The sequence below is a fragment of the Theropithecus gelada genome, chromosome 7b (genome assembly GCF_003255815.1).
Source record: "Theropithecus gelada isolate Dixy chromosome 7b, Tgel_1.0, whole genome shotgun sequence".
NCBI lineage: Eukaryota > Metazoa > Chordata > Mammalia > Primates > Cercopithecidae > Theropithecus > Theropithecus gelada.
The window spans coordinates 18,295,955-18,317,821 of NC_037675.1; the positions used below are offsets into that span (position 1 = coordinate 18,295,955).

Sequence of the window (21,867 nt, forward strand, 5' to 3'; positions counted from 1 at the left end):
GTAGTAAGTTAGTATGAGAATTCCTATTTGCCCATATACTTTCCCTTTCCTTCTTTCTTTCTATCTTGTCTTCCTTTCTTTTAAAACTCTGTTTTTTATGTCTTTGTCCTTTTTAAAATTTTATTTTATTGTTTTTTCTGGTCTTAGGAAAGTGAAATGCAGCCTGTTTTTGTGGTTTGCTTATTTTGTGCTGGGTTGTTGGTTTTGATTTTTTTCTCTCAGTTCTTTACATATTCTGGATATTCTATATGTGTTGTCTCTGTTTCGGATGGTATCTTTCAGTCTTTACCAAAACATTTTGTAAACACTTATTATGACAGGGCTTATCACAGTGCTTTATAGTGGTTTATATTGCTCTTATTTCCGTAGATTTTGAGCCTTTTTAAGTGTGTTAAGACTTGCTTTATTTCCTAAATCATGATTGGTTTTTTACATGTTCCAAGTGGAGTTGGGTAAATGTGTATTCTTTAATTGTTGGATGCATGTGTCTCCATATATCTTTCAGATCACTCTCATTGTTGTGTTCAAACCTTCTGTATTCTTTGTGACTTTTGTTTTTCGTTCATTGAGATCTATCAATAATTGTACTTACCACAATGGTGGATTTGTCAATTTCTCTGTATATTTTATTCGTTTAATACATACTGTTTTATACATTTTGGGACTATTTCATTAGGCTTGCACATATTTAGAGTTGTTGTACCTTCTTGGCGAATTTCGCAATACATATTGACCATCTTTATCCGCAGTAAGGCATGTTTGTCTTAAATCTACCTTACCTCACCTTGATATAGCTACACATTTCTTCCTTTCCTTTTCTTTTTTTCTTTTCCTTCCTTCCTCCCTCTCTCCCTCCTTTGCTCCCTTTCTCCCCTCCCCTCTTTTCTTTCTTTCTTTTTTTTTTTAGACAGGGTCTTGCTCTGTCACCTAGGCTGGAGTGCCTTGGCATGATCATGGCTCACTGCAGCCTTGACCTCCTGCGCTCAAGCAATCCTCCAGCTTCAGCCTCCAGAGTAACTGGGACTACAGGTATGTGCACCATGCCTGGCTAATTTTTGTACTTTTTGCAGAGATGAGGTCTCACCATGTCGCCCAGACTGGTCTCAAACTCCTGAGCTAAAGTGATCCTCCTGCCTGGTACTCCCGAAGTGCTGGGATTACGGTGTGAGCCACGGCGCCCAGCCAGTATTTTCTTGATAGGTCTGAAACTCTGTGTTAACTTTCATCCTTACTGTTTCCTTATGTTTTAGGTATGTCTTTTATAGATAGTATAAAAGGTTGGATATTGATTTTTTTATCTAGTTTGTTACATCTCTTAACTCACCAGTCTAGTTGATTTTTATTTCCTGTGATCTTGTATATATTTGTACTAGTCTACATGATCCTAGTTGATCATATAAATTTGTTAGAGAGCCCCAGCCATCACAAAAGTCATAGTATCCGCAAAGAACTCTGATCGAAGCTCCACACAGAGCCCCCCAGGGAAAAGAACATTGGAAGAAGATACTTTATCCACCTGGTAATCCACCAAACTTGGAGGTTCTGAGTAAGAATGGTTGAGAAGTCACACTGCCAGAGGTTAGTCAGTTTCTACCTGGTATCTTCAACTCCTATCTCCAGCAGAGCTTCTGTACTCCTCAGGTTTTATTCTGGAGGGCGTCTGTCTGCATCAGCATGGCTGCTAATTCTCTTGTGATGTGGCAGGCATTGAGTGTTCCAAGCAGCAGAGGTGAGAAGCACAAGTTGAACCCAAACTGCTGTTTTAAAAATTTGTCTTCTTGGCCAGGCATGGTGGCTCACGCCTGTAATCCCAGCATTTTGGGAGGCCGAGGCGGGTGGATCACAAGGTCAGAAGATCCAGACCATCCTGGCTAACACAGTGAAACCCCGTCTGTACTAAAAAAAAAAAAAAAATACAAAAAATTAGCTGGGCGTTGCAGGGTGGGCCTGTAGTCCCAGCTACTTAGGAGGCTGAGGCAGGAGGATGAAGTGAACCCGGGAGGCGGAGCTTGCAGTGAGCCGAGATCACGCCACTGCACTCCAACCTGGGCAGCAGAGCGAGACTCTGTCTCAAAAAAAAAAAAAATTGTCTTCTCATAATCCCACTGGCCAATTTCTTCTCCAGAATACAAGCCTCCACACCCATTACCCTGTACATTTTCCAGCATAACCTCTGGGGTTTCTCACTGTTTCTTCATTATTCCTTTACAGATTTATTCAACAAATTTTTTTTAGCACCAACTCACTGCTACACAGGATCTTTGTTTTAGAAGCTGAGTGTGCAGCATTGAACTTTTTTCAACTTACATTCTACTCAGATGACTTTTTTTTCCAGCAAGTAATGCTTTTGTTTGTTTGTTTGTTTGTTTTTTACCCCTAACAAGGGCTTGTGGGTGTTATACTTCATGAGTTTTTTTAAGTTTGAAAATGTTTATTGTCTTCATACTTGAAGTCTAACTTGGCTAGGTCTAACGTTCTAGGTATAGGCCCTATTTCTTTTCCCCAGAACATCGTAGAGATTTGGTCTTCTGATTTTGAATGTTGCCAGAATTCTAACACCAGACTGAGTTTTTTCCCTTCTTAAAAGTGACCCACTTCCTTCCTTGGTGTACACGGTATTCTTTCTTTGACCTTGACATTCAGTAACTTAATCTGAATATGCCATGAATTTGATTATTCCTTGTCACTTTTTTTAAGAGATAGTATAGCCTTTCTGTATTTTATTTTTTAATAAATATTTTCCCTTTGTCAATTGCTCTGGGCTTTTTTGGTGTCTTCATTATCTGTCAACAATACAAACAACTTTTTTTCTATTCATTTTAGTTTTCTGTTTTGATTCTTTGATTTTTATTATTGTGCTAAAAATCTCTGTTATGATTTGATTTTTTTTCTCTTCTCATTCTTTTCTGAGCCATACCAGCTCACATTTTAGATCTGTGATCTCTGACAGTTTTGGCAGTTAGGTATGAGTTAACAGAAATAGCTTTCCTATAAAATTATTTTCTTTATTTGCTTTGTTTCCACCTTACCTGGCATTCTACATTTAGAACAAGATTCTTATTTCAGGGACTTCTCACACTTGTGAATCTTCTGGCACTAATCAGAGGATCCTCTCAGAGGACATTGCCATTTTTGTGAAGAACTCAGTGTGAATTCTCTGAATCCACTTTCATTTTCATCTAAGTTTCATCAAATCTGGCAGATGAAAATTTGTATTTTGGGATTCTTACTTTCCTTGAAGAAAACCCAGTCTCTTTTTTATTATGTATGTATGTATGTGTATGTATGCATGTTTTAGAGGAGTAGAAAGGAGTAAACACGACTTTATTCCATTTTGAATTTATAACTAAATTTTGTGATTTCTTTATATAAAGAATTTACATCATTTTAACGTAATTAAAATCATCAGTTTAAAAATATTGTCTTAGAATAATAAAGTTGAATCTTGAGTTTTAATTATGTAGTTAGTATTCTGTAGCCTAATTTTAGATTACGTTACCTCTTTCATATGAAATTTATGAACTAAAACGTGGCTATATTGTAAAATTAGTAATTAACACTGTACTAATTAATTAGTTGGCTTTTACTGATTTTTCACTTTTAGATGTCGTAGCTATATATAGAAGGAAAATTTCTGTATGACAACCAAAAACTTCTTTTGAACTGAAAACACTAAAATTGAGGCAAAATGTAGACTCTTAGCAGTTTGTTTTCTTGCTTTGAGACTTGTTATATTTTGTTATAATCTGATCTTCTAGGCATAATACTCTTGTCATAAGTGATAGTATTTTTTCATTCCTTTCCTTATTGCTTTCCTCCATTGTATTCTATTTTGTTTTTGTTTGTTCCCAAATCTGTTTGTAAAAACAAGTACATCAACAGATGCTGAGGTTTTTTTACTTGTATCTGTTTTATATTGAGAAATTTTTTTTTTTTTTTTTTGAGACGGAGTCTTGCTCTGTTCCCCAGGCTGGAGTGCAGTAGTACAATCTCGGCTCACTGCAAGCTCTGCCTCCCGGGTTCACGCCATTCTCCTGCCTCAGCCTCCCGAGTAGCTGGGACTATAGGCGCCCGCCACCACGCCCGGCTGATTTTTTGTATTTTCAGTAGAGACGAGGTTTCGCAGTGTTAGCCAGGATGGTCTCGATCTCCTGACCTCGTGATTCGCCCGCCTCAGCCTCCCAAAGTGCTGGGATTACAGGCGTGAGCCACCGTGCCCTGCCAAGAATTTTAAAGTATCAAATATAGACCAGTATTCAAAGATAATTTGTAAAAGGTGATTTGGATATATGACACAATTTACACGTAAATATGTATCTTGAACAGACTAGATTGTATTGGCTAGTTAAATTTTCTTGTTAAATGAAAATTTAAAGAACCTTCTCAACTCTATTTTCATTCAGTTTACTAGCTAACAGAATATTTGAGCGGTCATATAATACCTGGAGTATTGTGCTTTGTGCACTTGAGAAATACAGAGGAGACATAAGGTTTTGAGACGATTAAAGAGATTAGATCTACATAAAATTAAGAGTGATTAAAGTGATTAAATGCTAAGATGTATAGATGTTAAATGAATTTGGTGTTACTATAGGGAGAAAACAGATACTCTGCTTAAATTTAGTGAAAACCGTTGAACTACTGTACTACTGTTTAATTTTATCATGCTACATAGGAAATAAAACAGACTGAAAAAATACAGAAATGTCTTTGAATTGTACATGTGAAGTGAATTTTGTTGTTGTTTTGCTTTTACATGTACATATTATACCTGTAATGAAAGAGGATATTAAAGTTATGCCTGTGAAAAAAATTTCTAGTGGCTGTAATTGCTTTTCATGATACTGAAGATCCTCTACTTCTTTAATAGCTACTGCAATAACTGATTTTAAGTCTAGCCTAATAGTTAAAGTTATAGGAAGAAAATCATATGATAGATATCCATGGGGAAAATTGCTGAACTTTATGTTGTTTCACAATTCCAAAGATTATTCAAAAGTACATTCTTACTGACCTTTCAAAAACTGTTTTTTAAATAGACTTTATGTTTTAGAGAAGTTTTAGGTTCACAACAGCATTGAGCAGAAAGTGCAGAGAGTTCCCTCGCACTCCTTTCCCATCCCTTATTAGAAGAGGGATCAAGGGTAACTCTTGCTCACCCCAAGGAGGGTTGTTGGGTGGCCTAATTTTTATATGGCATGAGCTTCAAAATATTTGAAGTTTTTGAAGGGGAGGGAAAGAAAAGCAGTGTCAAAGAGAGATTACAGAGCATAAAAAGACATCTCTTCTAGGGCCTTCAGTCAGTATGAGGGATGTAAATTAAAAAATTTGGCGGGGTGGGGGAGGGGTCTCTGTTAGAGAGGATTTCAGGTGACAGATTTCAGTTAAAGAATTTGAGGACTCTGGGGAATTTGCTGATCCCAGACTGTGAATTTCAGTGGACACAATAGAGAAGGGCTTGGGAGGGAGGAGAAGTATGTTAGATTAGTAGATGTATTTAGTTGTTTAGGGATTAAAGTCTGGCTGATGCTACGTTACCTGGCTGGGATTTGCGGTTTCTGATGGTAACAATTTTAACTGAATGATAAGGGAACACTGATCAGCTGTTTCCTTCTGCGGTTCTTCCCTTCTGTAGTGGAGTGGCAGCCAAGGATAAGGAAATACTTCCCCAGGAGACAGCTCTGTCAGAGAGCTTGCATATACAAAACAAATGTAGGACTGTAGCACAATGGGAGAGGGAAGGCTCATATGGAGCAGGAAGCTGGGAACCTTTTCCATCTTTGAAATCTGGCTCAGTATTAAGAAGAAGATTCATCTTCAGATAGCCCATATTCAAGTACTACTAATGCTTTTAATAAAAATATACCTTTTTTATTGTTTAGGTCACTTTTACAAAGAGAAAGTTTGGATTAATGAAGAAAGCCTATGAACTTAGTGTGCTCTGTGACTGTGAAATAGCACTCATCATTTTCAACAGCTCTAACAAACTGTTTCAATATGCTAGCACTGATATGGACAAAGTTCTTCTCAAGTATACAGAATATAATGAACCTCATGAAAGCAGAACCAACTCGGATATTGTTGAGGTAACATATCTAGTAATGTGTGAATTGCTAGTAATGCGTGAATTGCAAGTAATACTGAAATATTTTAATAGCATTAACTGTCAGAATGACTTTTACATCTAAAGCATAAATTAGGTATATATGTGTCTTTTCTCTGAATCATTTCTTAGAAGAGTGATTGCTGTATGGCGACTCACTTGTGTTTTAAACATATCCTATTCATTCAGACAAAGTAAACTTGTTTTACCATGTATACCAGCATAATCTAGCATTTCATCTATGATTAGTTATTTTGTATGAGTTTTAAAATTAATATTGTAAGAGACTTATCATTTTTGAACAGTATGAAGTTACAGTTTTGATATATCTTAATCATTTCATTATGTCATTGACAACTCACAACTTCAAACACTTAAGAAAACAACAATTGTATAAATAATATTTGCTTTGTTGATAGTGCTTTAGTTGGGGAAGGAGGAGAAAGTCCTCATTTTCTTTATCTGCTGCCTATTTGATAGCTCTCATAGTTCTACCAACCTAATTAAGTGAAAAAGAAAAGGATTTATTATTAGAATGATCTTCTCAGAAATAGTGTTTTACAATAAAACCTTCAAAATGGAAACCAGTATGCTTCCCCCTTTATATCTTCTGTTTCAAGAAATTCCGTAAGATAACTTTTCCATGTGTATTTCTAATCACATTTTAAATTAGCTTCATAGTTACTTTTGTCTCTTTTGTTTATATTTGGAGGTTTTATTTTATATTTATTCAGCGGAGGAGTTTTTTATTACTTGAAAGATGCATATTTTGGCTTAGTTTGTAATAGAAAAGTATTAAGTTAGGCATTTAACCATGTGAGGATTTTGTAGAACAACTGAAAAAGAACAAATGGAGTCCTAATCTAGATTGTATTTCTAATATTTGAAATTAAAGTAAAGATAATTTAGCTTTTTTGTTGTATAGGAATCTAATTTATTTGTCTCCACAAGTTATTATTGTTCCAAAAATGCATTTTAAATTTCCCCTATACTTCTTTGCCTTAACTGTCCCTCTTTGGGCAGTGATTGATACCATTACTACACACATAAAAACTATTACTTACATTTTAAAAACAACTTTTGTTACTTTTTAGCCATTTTTTCAAATGAGAAGTAAAAGTATAGCATAATTACAGCTGGGACTCATCTCTGTTGCTTGACTTATCCACAGTTTTATTTATGGGGCTTGCTGCTGTTAACCTCCCCGAATTGTACATGAAATTTTTTTATTTTGCTTTTGTTGATAACTTTGATTAAACTAAATGGTTATATCTTTAGCTAAACTCCTTAATGCAGTTATATTTACATCATTTATAAATTATATTATTTAGCATTTATGTTATATGTTATCATTTATTTATAACACTGTATAGTAGACCTTTCCCCTGTTATATGTCATGAATACATTTTGTATTGTGATTTTGTAAATTAGGGGCTCATTCAGGTAAGCTTTGTTAAGAGACTTCATAACTGGATTTCCTTGAAATGGAGAGTAACTCTGTTGTGTTTAAAATAGCTTCTTATGTTATAAATCTAAATGTCTCATCAAAAGTTACACTGCCTCAACTCAAACCAATGGAACTGACTTTGATAATGTCAGCAAATAAGTATTCTAGCTAATTTCATTATAGAGGCAACCACCTCCTTAACCCTAACTACTCTGCTCTTTCATTGCAGTAGTTGTTATTCTTGGTCCCTGGAAGTTGAGGGTACTTCACAATGCCTAAAGCTTACTTCCCTAGAGAATACGGAGAATGCAGTCTGATTTAATCCTCGTAGAATTTTCAGACTACCTCAATCTTCATCTCTGTTGTGGTCAGCAAAGTGTAAGAGAGCAGATCCCAAACATTTTTTTAAGCAGTCTCCTGTATTACAGTCTGTTTCAATATGAAGGAAAACTTTTGCAGCTCAATTGTCAATTGGGATTTTGATGTTTTCTTTTCATTTGCATTTCCTCAAAATAAGTTAAAATGAATCGTGTTAATAGTTCCTTGTGAAGTTCTAAATTATATAAATACGTTAGATGGAAGACAGATTATTAGGGATTAATTTATTGTGGTAGAATAAATTACAAGGCTTAATTCGCACTTCTTATTAACGTCTTACTGAGTCAACTTTTATGAGAGTGGTTGGTAAACTTGTAAGATAGGCCTTTTTTCACATATGAAGAAGATGCAACCTATGTCCTCACTAGTAGTGCAATTCACATATGAGTTCTTTTTGCCAGTGGTGTAATGGCTTAGGCCGATGCATCTATACAGTTTGCTGTGGTCCAAATTAAGTTTACAGGATAACAGTAATGAAGTTACTTACATAGAGCTCCCTGTGGGCCTTAGTTTTTACAAAGCGCTTTACAAGTATCTTGTTTAAGGATATTTTTGGAATACCATTTTTTCCTTTTTCACAGTTTCCTTTCAGGCAGTTGTATTAATGGGAAGCAGGCTTTTTGATGCCCATTTACTCATTTGACAAATATTTGAGGGGCTTCTATGTGCTTTGCAAGTTGATCTTATTTAGACATTCCTAATTCAAGCCAGAAGATTATTCTTCCTACCCATATTTTTATAAACCATTGAGATATACTTTTACCAACAGAAGATTTTATGTATATTTATAAAAACTTTGAACAAGTTGGTGATAAGGTTCTGGACTTCTTAACCATCTCATGTGGTTGAAAACATCAGGAGAAAATAGAGGCATAAACAGTTATAAGTGATCTACTTTAGAGTGTTTTCTAAAGTATATGACCAATATACTTAAGAGATTGTGTCATTATATGACCAACGATGACACAAACTCTGAAAACAACAACTTCTGTAAGGCCTATAACCTGACTCCACGTATTTCCATTTGCATATATGTTAGTTTTGAAAATCAGCAGGATTTTACTTACCCTTTATTACTGAAATATGCTTTGACAAAGTCTTGAGTAGATTAACGTGGCGTCTTCATTAGATGTATTCCTTTTCTATTGTATGCAACATACAAGCCCTTTGAGGATGTACTGTGAAGATATGCTGTTAACCACACCTGTGTAGTCTGTAGTACAAGGATGCACATGTATTAGGTCTGGAGAGTTAAATATAGTGTGTTTTGTGGGAGTACTATAAAATTAATATAATGTATTAAAAGTAGTTGGTATTTGAATATTGTTTATTATAAACAGGTAGACATGGTGCTCTTATTTTTCTGTTTCAGTTTTATTTGTAAACTTAAATCCATCTATCTTTGTTCTGTCTCATTTTATATTAATTATGTTTTTAAACTAGTTCTTAAATTTAAAATTTTAATCAATTTTTAAAACTGGTTAGAGTTGATAAAATTTTAAAAATTATTTCTATGCAGCTTTATTTTTTTAATTTGTACTTACATATTTTAAATTGCATTTAGGTATTTTAAATTAAGGTCTGCAGTGTCTTGAGGATGTATATATCTCCTACATTAAGAAAGGTGAATATATGAAAAAGCAAACTTATACATTAGTAAATTAAGAGATTGCCATTAGGGTGAGATTCATAAGAGACTTCATAACTCAATTTCTTTGAAATGAAGAATATTGCTGTGTTTAAAACACATCTGACTTTAAAATGTTTCTACACTGCTTTTCAGTAGTATATTTCTTACAAAATATGAGTTTTATTTCCCATATTTCATTAGGTGACATTCCACAAAGAATGTTGTCAAAGACATACATTTTATCTTTTCAAGTTATTAAGCATTGATACAAAAATAGGTGACAGACTTTTGTTTGGTCCTATAAAATGTAGTAATTTAATTTAAACATATGAAGAAAATGTTATAACTCCTCAGTTTTCTTTTCAGTAAAATTAAGATTAAAAATTATAAACTATATTATATAATTTTACAGGAATATTAGAAATGTCCTAGAGTATAGGAAACTACAAATGGAAATTACCAGCACAAGCAGTTGCCATTGTTCATACACATGTATATGTGTGTAATTAGAATTTATACTAAATAAAAGCCTAGAGCCAATAGAGGCTTTGGGATTCTGCATCAAAAGAACAATTATGCTAAAAGGCAACAAATGAGGATTTTAGCAGATACTACCTAAAAAACACTTGAGATTACTTTTGTATCCATGTTTTTTCCTGTCATTTGGCAGAAATATTGAAAATACTAAATATTTCTGCTTATAATTTTTTAAAAATAGCCATGACTGGGCAACATTCCAAAATCATTTGTATGACAATTCAGATTATTGTGCTGTCATTTAAGGATGTAAATAAAAGGGTCATGGCCATTTATCTCTCTTGTTAATATCTTGTGCACTATTCCCAAAGAGAGGAGTTTTTCATCACAGGAATACTACAGTACTTAAAAAAAAATTCTTCTCACATGATCTCATTTAATCTTCATACCCAAGGTAAGCTTTTTCAGAAGCAAAAATTGGGATGTACATTAAAATGACTTGCCTAGAGTCATGTAGCAATTTGGTGGCAGAACCAGGATGAGAACCCAGGTCTGTGACATGAAACTTTCCCCTTGCTCCCTAGTTTACTGCATCCAGTGGAGCTCTGGAACATTTTACCATAAATAGATAAGATTTTATACATATACCAATAATGTATAATACATAGCAATCATGAATAAGTTTTTTTTCAATAATGAACAAAAAATTAGTGAGTATAATAGCAGTAAGAATAATAGATATTATTAAGCACTTAACATGGTCTAGTAAAGACTTTCTTTGAATTATCTTATTGAATCCTTATTGTTGCCCTTATTTCACGTTGAGGCAATGGAGGCATTGATAAATTAAGTCAGATGTTGATAATTTGTATTCTGAAGAAAGAGAAAATCTGTTTATTTGAGTCTTAAAAATCCCTGCCTATTTTCAAGTTACAAAAGAATTTGGAAGTAACATCTAAAAGGAAGATAGGGAATCAGTATAATAAGATCCATCTATCAATTAGAAAATAAAAGCAGATGGTAGTGAAAGTGATCATACTTGAGAGTGCGTTATTTAAAATCACTGGTCCTCAAAATGTGTAGTACCCTGACCAGCACCATCAGCATCCCCAGAGACTTCCTAGGAATGCAAATTCTTGGTCCCACCTTAGACCTACTGAATCCTCAGCTTTTGAGATGAAGCCTAAGCAATCATGAATTAGTTTGAATTAACTTGCCTTAAGTGCAGTTATAGACTAAAAGTTTCAGGTTAACAGTTTCTTGGGAGTGGCTATCCAGCTTTTTAAACATTTTTATCCTCAAGAATATCCCCTGAAATAATTTCAAACAGTGAGCAAGCACAAACTGTAATTTTTAAAACCCTCTAAAAAGTAATTCAAACTATTACGCAGTATTGGTGTGCCTTGCATCTAAGGAATACATTTCTAATGGGTTACATTTCAGTTCAGTTCTACATGGTTATAAGAGCTTGTGTGAGTGTAGTTTCTTTGAGGGGTGCTTCTTTGAGACGTGTGGTGGGGATGAGTCAGAGGTGGAATCTGGCTCCTCAGATGAACAGAAAAGAAAGTCAAATGGCTTATCTGCTAAGATCATCTAGTGCTGACCGTACAAAAGTAGAAACATGATTATGCTTGGATTTTCTGATGGTATCATGATATTCTCAAAGAGGCTTTGTGAGCCAGTCGTCTTTTCTCCCCATGTTACAGATGAGGAATGGAACAGACAGGCAGTATTTAAGAGGCTTGCCTAATGTTTTACAGGGCTGCAGTGGAGCATCAGGGAAAGGGAAAAAATAGTGAGACATCTGAAGACAAGACAAAGCTTTCCTCCACCCCCAGTCCCTTGCTCTGCTCTTTTATTCCTAACAGAGCCTGAAGCAGCAGGATGATGATTCACAGGGTGAGGCACACAATCCTCATGGCTCTCCTCCGCTTCCCACATGTCACTGCACCATCACCTCACACAACAGTCACCATAGCTCTTGTAATTTCAATTTCACTACCTTTATTTTGCTATGTATTTGAATATTATCTTACAATTATTGGTTTCTGTTTATGTGCTTTTTATAAGGGACTACGTGTCTCTAAGTGTGGTTGTTCTTGAGGTTCATATTTTTCTCCATTAGAGGTTGATACCGTTGATACACAAATGAAAGTTCATGTTAGCGGGGGAAGATGATAGATATCACCTGTATATATAACTCACTTTTCTGTAATACATTTCTTGTGATTCTTGATCAATACCTATCTATGTGTTCTTTTTATGTCATATGTGTCAGGGATTGAATATTTTATAGTACTTACCATCAGTTAAAGTGTTCCTTTTTCTCCAGAAGATATGTGATGCTTTGGTCAAATTTTTGACCAATGAGAAGAGGAGATAAAGAGGATCGAGAGAGTGGTCAGAGAAAAGTTGCTCTAGAGGTGATCCTATCACCAGAGTTCTTTAAAGCAGCAGTCCCCAACCTTGTTGGCACCAGGGATGGGGGTTGGGGGTGGGAGGAATGTGGACAGGGAGATGGTTTTGAGATGAAACTGTTCTACCTTAAATCATCAGGCATTTGATTCTCATAAGGAATGCACAACCTAGATTCCTTGCTCGCGCAGTTCACAATAGGTTTCATGCTCTTATGAGAATCTAATGCTACTGCTGATGTGATAGGGGGCAGAGCTCAGGCAGTAATGTTTACTCGCCCACTACTTACTTCCTGCTGTGCGGCCTGGTTCCTAACAGGGTCTGTGGCCCCGGGGGTTAGGGACCCTTGCTGTAAAGGATATGCTAAGTGGAAAATAAAGATGCTGTAAGTCAGAGGGGCAGCTTATGTGGAAATTAGGAAATGAGACATAGCAGTTAGTGTATGGAGTTGATATCAGCCAAGTGTCACTTTAGTATAGTGTAAAGAGTGGAATAACTGAGACCTGAGAAGTAAACCAGGTCCTCATGAGCTATATAAGGCCCTTCACTTTATCCTGCAGGTTTGAATAGCCACTGAAAGAGCTGAATAAAACAGCTACTTAGGTTTCTCCTTGCATTTCCCAAGCAGTAAGTTGTGTTAGAACTGTATGGTAATTTTTTGAAGGGAGTTGAAGAAAAAGGAAGAGAAAAGAGGTAAAAATATTGAATGTAATAGTTCTACATTTTAAAATTTATTGTACTGATGTTTATCATACTGTGTACCAGGCATTTTGCTAAACACTGGGAATATAGTGGTAACTGGCCCTATTGCTGCCTTTTTCCTAATAAGATGATATGTTGGCTATTTTACTATCTTATGGCAGAAGTCCTTTTGTTAGATACACTTCAATATCGATTTAAGACCCTTAGAATGCCAGGATTTTTATGTTTCTCATCAAATATTAATCATCAAGCATATAAATATTATAAGATAAGATATTATACTGCTGTTCGAGCCAGAAGCTCATTTAGGGCAGAAGATACTAGGTGCTTCCCATGTTTCTCAATGTTCTGTGTCAGTCTGTAAAGTAAGATGTATATATCTAAATGATCTTTCAGTTCTCTTGTATATAGATGGCTAATGCAGACGTACAGTTTTGTGAAACCTGGCACTTCAGACACGTAATTTAAAATTAAAGAGACAGCTGTATAGTTTTCATGTTTATTTTGAAGTTATTTTTGTGGCTCTTCTCAGAGAGAGAGTAGGGCTCCAGATTCTGCAGAAAGATATCTTCTTGCATAGATTAGTCATAACTCAACTTTTTAATTTACAATTATGCAATCAGTGCTGTACTGGTAAAAAAAAAAATCCAAATGATAGTATGAACTGTATTTTAGAAAATGAGACATACTTTATAATTTTCTAGGTTTTTGTTGGTTGATTTTCAAATTTCTAACATGTTTCACTGATTGTGTACGCTAAGGGTATTTTTATAAAGAATATCATTGTATGTTTAGGTAATTGATATGGGATTATGGTTTTTTCCTCAAATAATGTTTCTGGTAGTTCTCATTTTAATTCATTAGCAGTTGATTTTAAAATGTTAGTGATTTTTAAAACTTGGTAAATAGGCACTACATGCTTAAGCCTTCTAGAATAAACCAAAGCTTTATTATGCATGTTGGACTTTATCTCCTGTAATTCAGTGGCGAGTATTTTTCTATCATGCTTTGTTTTTATATAAATTTTCTTTTCAAATAAATGGTTTATTTTATGGTAATTTCTGGGATTAAGTGTTATTTCCAGAATCTACCTCGAAAACCTTAAAAATGTTTATGCTCTGAAAAAAGAACGTAGAAATAGCAACTAGTATTTGTAGAGGAATTCAAGACATTAGCTTGCTTTTTTTCTGCCACCCATGTTCATATAGGATTATCCCATACTATTATATAATTAAAATATTTTTATTGTGGTTTTCCACATTTATAAAGTTTTTAAAAATGGTTTTGTTACTTTGGTCTATTAAAAACCTATCAGTTATGTTCTGTGGTACAGTATAAAATAACATTTTAGATACTTTGTGAAAGTTATTTGATATTAGACTCTCAGATCCTACTTAATATGTCACTTATTAGTAAAGTAACTATCTGTATTTAGTATTCTAACTCTCATATATTTGCTGTATTATTTGTTTATTGAATGATTAGTGTGCTGGGTTACTAAGCTGAAGGTTTAATAGGGCAGAGAGAACAGCATTAAATTTTTAAATCTTACTGAGTTTTGGTAATCAGTTAAAATAATATATGTGAAAGCATTTTGAAAACTATACCATCTGCTTCCAGATGTAGGCAACAGAAGACCTCACTGAAATTGATCTTAAAAATAGGGATATTGAGCGACAGAGCGAGACTCTGTCTAATTAATAAATAAATAAATAAAAATAGGGGTATTGGTTATGTCATGTAACAAAAATTCCAGCAGCATGGTAGAGGTTAGGTAGAGGCTGTGTTCAAGCGGGCTCCAGGTCTCTGCCTTTGCCCATGCATCATTGTCTTCACAGTGGCTTTTTCATGTTGATAAAATAGCAGTGGCCACTCTAGGCCTTATATCTGAACACAGCGTCATCTAAAGCAGCACTATCTAATAGAATTCGTGATGATGGAAATGTTCCATTGTTTGTGCTGTCCAATATAGTAGGCATTAACTATGTGTGGATATTGAGTGTGTAGTGCAACTGAAAAACCTGAGTTTTTAGTCTTTTTAAATTTTAATTTAACCACATGTGGCTATTGGTTACTATATTCTTGAGCATCAATCTAAAGTATCAGAGATGAGTTGTGTCCCAGAATCCGCAGCAGATGTTCTAAAATTAATTCTAATTGTACTGTTTAAATCACTTGCCTCTCCATCTCCCACTCTGAAAACACTAAACACAATTGTAGAGAAAGGATAGAATGTCCTGATTGGCTTCTTCTAGCCAGATGTTACACCCCTAGAATTTACTACAAAACTGAAGTAATTCAGACAGTGTGGTGTTTACATAGGGATAGGCATGTAGTTCAATAGAACAGAATAGAGAGCTCAGAAATGTACCCATATATACATGGTTAATTAATTTTTGACAAAAGAGCCAAGGTAAACCAATGAGAAAAGGACAGTCTTTTCAATAAATGGTGCTGGAAAACCTGGATATCCATATAGGAAAAATAAATAAATAAATAAGCCTCAGTATTTACCTTACATCATATACAAAATGTTTAGGGAATAGAGGCTTTGCATAGGGGAGTAATCAAAGGTAAGGAGGAGACAAATTGAATATAGTTGATAGATGGTCTTGAATACCCAGCTGTGGTATTTAATATTTGTCTTATGGGCATTGGGCAGCCTTTAGAGGGGTGTTTAAAAGTTTTAAGTAGTCACATAAATCATTGTTACAGAAATTAATCTGGCAGCAGATTAGCAGTATTTTAAAAGAAGTGTGTAGCTTTTAAAAATAAATTGAATTATCTCACCTATTACTTATGATAGGTTTTTAGTAATGTTGAGAATTATAGAAAGAGGAATGCAATTCCATTTGGTTTGAATAGAGAGGGGAGATTAAAGTGGGGGGTTAGGCCGTGTTCTAAGGAATATAATATATTGACACATCATGCTTTTTAAAAATTGATTTATAGAAAATTTGAGTGCATAATTTATAAAATATATATTATATATTATTATATATAGAGAGAATTGACCTAATAATGCTGTGAAAAGTGGTTTGTGTGTTATAAAACAGTTGGGAAACTCTGATCTGGCTCTCTACTTCATTTAAGTGATGAAGAAGCCGCGTCCATAGAGAGCAAGAAAGACTGTAGATCTTTGAGGCAAAGACTTTGCTAAGGAACATTAGTATTTTTCACAGTGCTCAGTAAAGATTCAGCACACAGCTGAATAATGACCTGTAAAATGGAACTAAAGGTAGTGTTGTGTACTTCAGCATTCACGTAATCCTAAATGAGAAGTATTTATGATACTCAATTAAAACTTCATCAAATATTATAAAATCTAGTAGGGACAAAAATATAAAATATATTTAAGTGGAAGAAACACTCAATATGTAGGAGGTGATTCTTTTTACTCTGTAACACTGGAAATGATAACTTTATTTCCTTATCTCCCCATCCTCCACATCTAATATATATTACTTCCAACCTTTAGAGAAGTAAACATACTTAAAAAGATAAGTATAGAGGCCTCTGCTCTATTGCAGTGTATGCAGTCTTGGATAATCTGGTAGACGGCAAAACCTATGCAGCTTTGTATTCTGCACATGAACATAAATGATAATTGGAGAGAGAGCTTGAAATGCTCATAAGGCATCTTAGTGTAGCTAGTGGCCACTATGGTGGGTCCTGTAAATACACAAAATTACTTGAATAGAAATAATAGAAATGCTGACAACACTTTAGTTAGGATGGACTAATGCATCTTAGGACAATATGATATGATTTCCAGTATGATAACTTCATGATCTTAGTATACATTCCCAGAGCTTTTAGTAACCTAATTCATCAGGTTAATACACTAGTAGTACTGTCACATTACCTTGTATCTTTATATAAGTAATTGCTGCAGACATCCTTCACTATCATGTGAAATTGAATGCATATTTTAATTACTTATTGAAATATGGTAGACATACCTGAGATTAACTTTTTTTCTCTTCTTTTAAATGAAATGTAATTCGTATACCATAAAATTCACCAGTGTAAATCACACAGTTCAGTGGTTCTTAGTACATTCACGAGTTGGTGCAACCATGAACGCTATCTAATTCCAGAACATTTTCATCAACCCAAAAAGAAACCCAGTACCCATTAGCAGTCACTTACCAACTCCTCCTTCCCCTACATCCTGGCAACAACTAATGTACTTTCTGTGTCTATGGATTTACCTATTCTTGGAATTTGATATAGATGGAGTCATACAATATGTGGTCTTTCGTCCAGCTTTTTCGCTTAGCATAATGTTTTCAAGGTTCATCCGTATGGTAGCTGTATGAGTACTTCATTCTGTGACCAAATAGCATTCCATTTGCTACTATGAAGTTTGTGTACAAGTTTTGGTATGAGTATAAGTTTTCACTTCTCTTGGGTATCTACTTAGTAGTAGAATTTCTTGGATTGTGTAGTAAGTTCTGTGTTTAACTTTTTGAGGAACTGCCAAACCCTGTCCTACATCTAACTTTAAAAAAAAAACAAAAAAAAAAACCAAAAGCATCAACAAAAACCAATAACTTTATGGATATTATTAGAAAAAGGTTGATTTGTTTTTAATTTTGATATTGTTGGGCTAGGTTATCTGGATCAGCTCTTCTGCTGAAGACATCTAAAAACTAGATAAACTGTAAAACCAAAACAAAAAAACTTTTTTACATTATCAAAGAGCTCAAGGAATATGCCAGGCCAAAATTTAAGAGAAGGTAAGAACATAAAGGTAAAGAAGTATTTAAAGCTCTGGCCCCTGAATCATTTGTCCGTCTAGATAAAACAGTTTGTAAAACTGAGATTTGGGTTCTGATAGATTCAGAATCAAGGGGAAAATGATCACTTCTAGGTTTATGAGCCTAACAGATACCCCCCAAACCCCTTTAAACTGGGGCTTTAAGAAAGGAGGAAAATCCACTGCCTTCTCCTACTCCCAAAGGATTGCAAGGAGAGATATTTAGTACTGAGCAGATAGGGGAAAGAAGAGAACAAGAAAAGAATAAAAGAACATATCTGACAGATTGTAAACCAAGTTACCAGCATTGTGTGGAACTGTAGTCCCAAGTCATATTATACAAGACATTCAAGAAAACTAGTGCCCTGTCAGCTGGGGGAAGCAAATTTATATCCTTTTTGAAGAAAGTCACCTTATTCTGTGCATCAGAAATCTCTTTCAAACAACCTTTCACAACTATTGGGCATCATACAAAGCATACAAGAAAACAAGGCACAGTAAGGAAAACACAGCAGGATACAGCAGAAAATAACTCTTATGTATTTCAGATGACATTGTTATATGTAGATTATAGAACAGTTTCACTTTCTGTGTTTTAAGAAATAAGCTTGAAAATAGCTGTAGGTGGCCGGGCGCAGTGGCTCAAGCCTGTAATCCCAGCACTTTGGGAGGCCGAGGCGGGTGGATCATGAGGTCAGGAGATCGAGACCATCCTGGCTAACATGGTGAAACCCCGTCTCTACTAAAAATACAAAAAACTAGCCGGGCGTGGTGGCGGGCGCCTGTAGTCCCAGCTACTCGGGAGGCTGAGGCAGGAGAATGGCGTGAACCTGGGAGGCGGAGCTTGCAGTGAGCTGAGATCGCGCCACTGCACTCCAGCCTGGGTGACACAGCGCGAGACTCCATCTCAAAAAAAAAAAAAAAAAGAAAGAAAATAGCTGTAGGAAACAGGAAGTTATAAAGGGATTGACATAGCAGAGTTGCATGAAATACTTCAAGATGTGAAAAAATATAATAACCAAAACTAAATGCAGTAGACATGGTGGAAGTAGATTTTCCATAACCGCACAGATAATTTGTGAACCGAAGATAGAAGAAATTATCTAGAATTCAATGCAAATATTAAAAGGTAGAAAATATCAAGAAAGGTTTAAAGAAAAGGAAGATCATGTTTAGAAGTTCTAGCCTATGCTTAATTGGTATTCTAGGAGAAGGAAACAGAGAATCGGGTAGAGGCAATATTTGATGAGATAATGACACAGTTTTCTAGGATTGATGAAAGCCCACCATCCTTAGATTTAAGAAATTCAAATCCCGTGTAGAGTAAATGTAAAACATATATATATATAGTGAAACTGTGCAGAAAACAAAGACAAGAAAGATGTTAAGAGACTATCCTCAAAGGAGTGCTATTTCCAAGTAACAAATGAAATCTGGAGTCAGTGAAATGATATCCTAAGTGTGCTGTTTAGGAAGGGAGTAGAGTGCAACCTAGAGTTCTGTACCCAGAGAAAATTTCAAGAGGGAAGGCATAACACCTGTATATCAGTGTTACAATCAAACCATCTACTGCTTTGGAAGAAAGGACCAAGACCAAGTCAGGCTGCCATGGTAAGAAAGCAGTCTTCATGGAATGACCAGATGACCTCTAATGATCTGCGTCTAGTTTATCAGTAAATGTCAGCATCTAGTAGGGTGCTTTCAATAAATTTTGTTGAATGAAAGAAACAGGCAAATTAAGGTATTTATTCAGTAAACAAAAAGGGATAGTGAAGAACCAAGCTCCAGGACTTTTGAAGATAGACTTTCTTGTCTTTGCGGTGCACTGAGAATCAGCTCTGTCTTACTATTCATTTATGTGTGGAGATCTAAACAGCCTTACATTATTTCTGGTGACAAGCTGAGACTACCTGGCTACTCAGTATCCAGCTCCTGGGAGACAGTCCCTCAAAACTGTTGGAATTGGGGGGTGGGGCAGGTAGGGAATCTTACTACCATTTGTTGGGATTTTTACCATCAGACCTAGGAGTATCTTAGAACTGGGTAAGATCTTAGAATTCAGAGAAGCCATGGCCTGAACACCACACACTTCTCACTGAGGAAGATAGGGATAATAAGATCATGGAGGAACTGGAGAGGAATATGAAGACAGTGCCTACAGCCACCACATACACAGTGAACATTATCTCTTCTGGGGGGTTGAAGTTGTTCCTGATTACAGCTCTCTTATCTGTTCTCCCTTTGATTTGCTGACTGATGGATGCCGTCCATTTAACAAATGAGCATAGCATATTGGAAAGAGCACTAGACTTAGATTCTAGTCCCAGTTCTGTCACTTAACAGCTGTATGTTGAGGTGAGGTGGGGGAAGGGTACTTGGATCTCTGGATCGCTTTTAACTTTAATATTCTTCTCTATAAGGGTAGGAGATGAACTAGAGGATCACAAAAGTACCATTTAGTTTTCTGTTCAGTGGTGATTTTAACATACTTTTTTGAGCATATATAATCTCAGAATCCTATGCCTCAAAACTTTGATTCATTGGACAGATTTCAAGAAAAATATAATTTAACAAATGTAATGAAGAAAAAATAGAAAAATTGAATAATCTTGTCAAGTTTTCCACAAAAGTACAAGTCCAGATGGCTTCATAAACAAATACTAGCAAATTTTTAAGAAGGAAATAATTCCAGTATTTCACAAACCCTTCCAAAGAATAGTAAAAACCAAGAGCTTTCCTTTCCTCATTATCTAAAGTTAGCCTAATCTTGATAGCAAGACCAACTAGGAGAGTTGCAAAGATAATAATCAGAAGCCAGTCTCACTGAACATAAATGTGAAAGTCTTTAGCAAAATATTAGTCTACTTCTTTGTGTTCATATCTTTTTTATAGGAGACTTTTTTTTTTTTTTGAAGACAGAGTTTTGCTCATTGCCCAGGCTGGAGTGCAATGGCGTGATCTCAGCTCTCCCCGACCTCCGCCTGGGAGACATTTTTATTTTCAGAATGACCCATTTTCTCTACTGTTTGGGCATAAAACTAGGCTCTGTATTAGCCTTCCCTGTGGTTAGGAGTGGCCATGTGACTGACCTCTGGCCAAGAAGATGTGAGTGAAAATGAGGCAGGCTGCTTCCAGGCATGACCAGTAAGATACTTCCTACATAATCTTCATACTCTTTCTTCCCTGTTGGGCATACCATGTGCTAAGAATGGGAACCCTGTGGTCCTATATGTGGAACCATAAGATAAATGTCTTTGGGCTCTGACACAGGGGCTCTCACACAGGGCTCACTGAGAATAAGAAACATCCTTCTTGGGCTTTGTATGAATGAGATGAACTTTCATTGTGTTAAGCCACTGAGATTTATGGATTTATCAAAGCATCTAGCATTACTTATACAGAGATTAAATCCAGTAATACGTAGAAGAGATAATATATTGTGACTAAGTTGAATGTATCCTAGGAATATAGAGTTATACCATATTCATGGATCAGAAGTCTCAAATTATATGTATCTTTGCCACTTAAGATAATCTCTGTAGAGTTGATGAAATATCAATCAGACTCCCAAGAAATTCTTTTTGAGAGAATTTCAACAACTGATTCTGAAGTTCACAGAGAAAATAGAACAGGAGAAGACACTGAGGAAGAACAAGGTGAGAGGGTTTGCACTACAATATATTGAGACTAATTTTAAAGCTATAAGAATGAACATACAGTGGCAGTGGCACAAATACCAAATGCCAAACATACCAGTGGAATAATAGCTCAGAAACAGAACCATGCATATATTGATACTTAATATATGATAGAGGTGGCAGAACAAACTCCTTAAGCAGTGGTGTAGGGACAATTGGATATCCATATGGAAAACTCATGAAATTGGACTTACGTCAGATTTTATACGAAATTACCTCCAGGATGCTTACAGACCTAAGGCAAAATTATAAAG

General features: G+C 35.3%; 1 protein-coding gene across 10 annotated transcripts in view; it reads left to right on the top strand.

Annotated features, from left to right (window-relative positions):
• Positions 1-21,867, top strand: part of MEF2A (myocyte enhancer factor 2A) — a 161,860-nt gene that overhangs the window by 77,548 nt on the left and 62,445 nt on the right. For 9 of the 10 annotated variants that reach the window (XM_025391643.1, XM_025391635.1, XM_025391637.1 and 6 more), the window contains one exon: positions 5,883-6,086. The exons of the other annotated variant lie outside the window; for it this stretch is intronic. In XM_025391643.1, the coding sequence (XP_025247428.1) occupies positions 5,883-6,086 (204 nt within the window). The remainder of the gene's footprint in view (positions 1-5,882; positions 6,087-21,867) is intronic. 10 annotated transcript variants of the gene reach the window in all.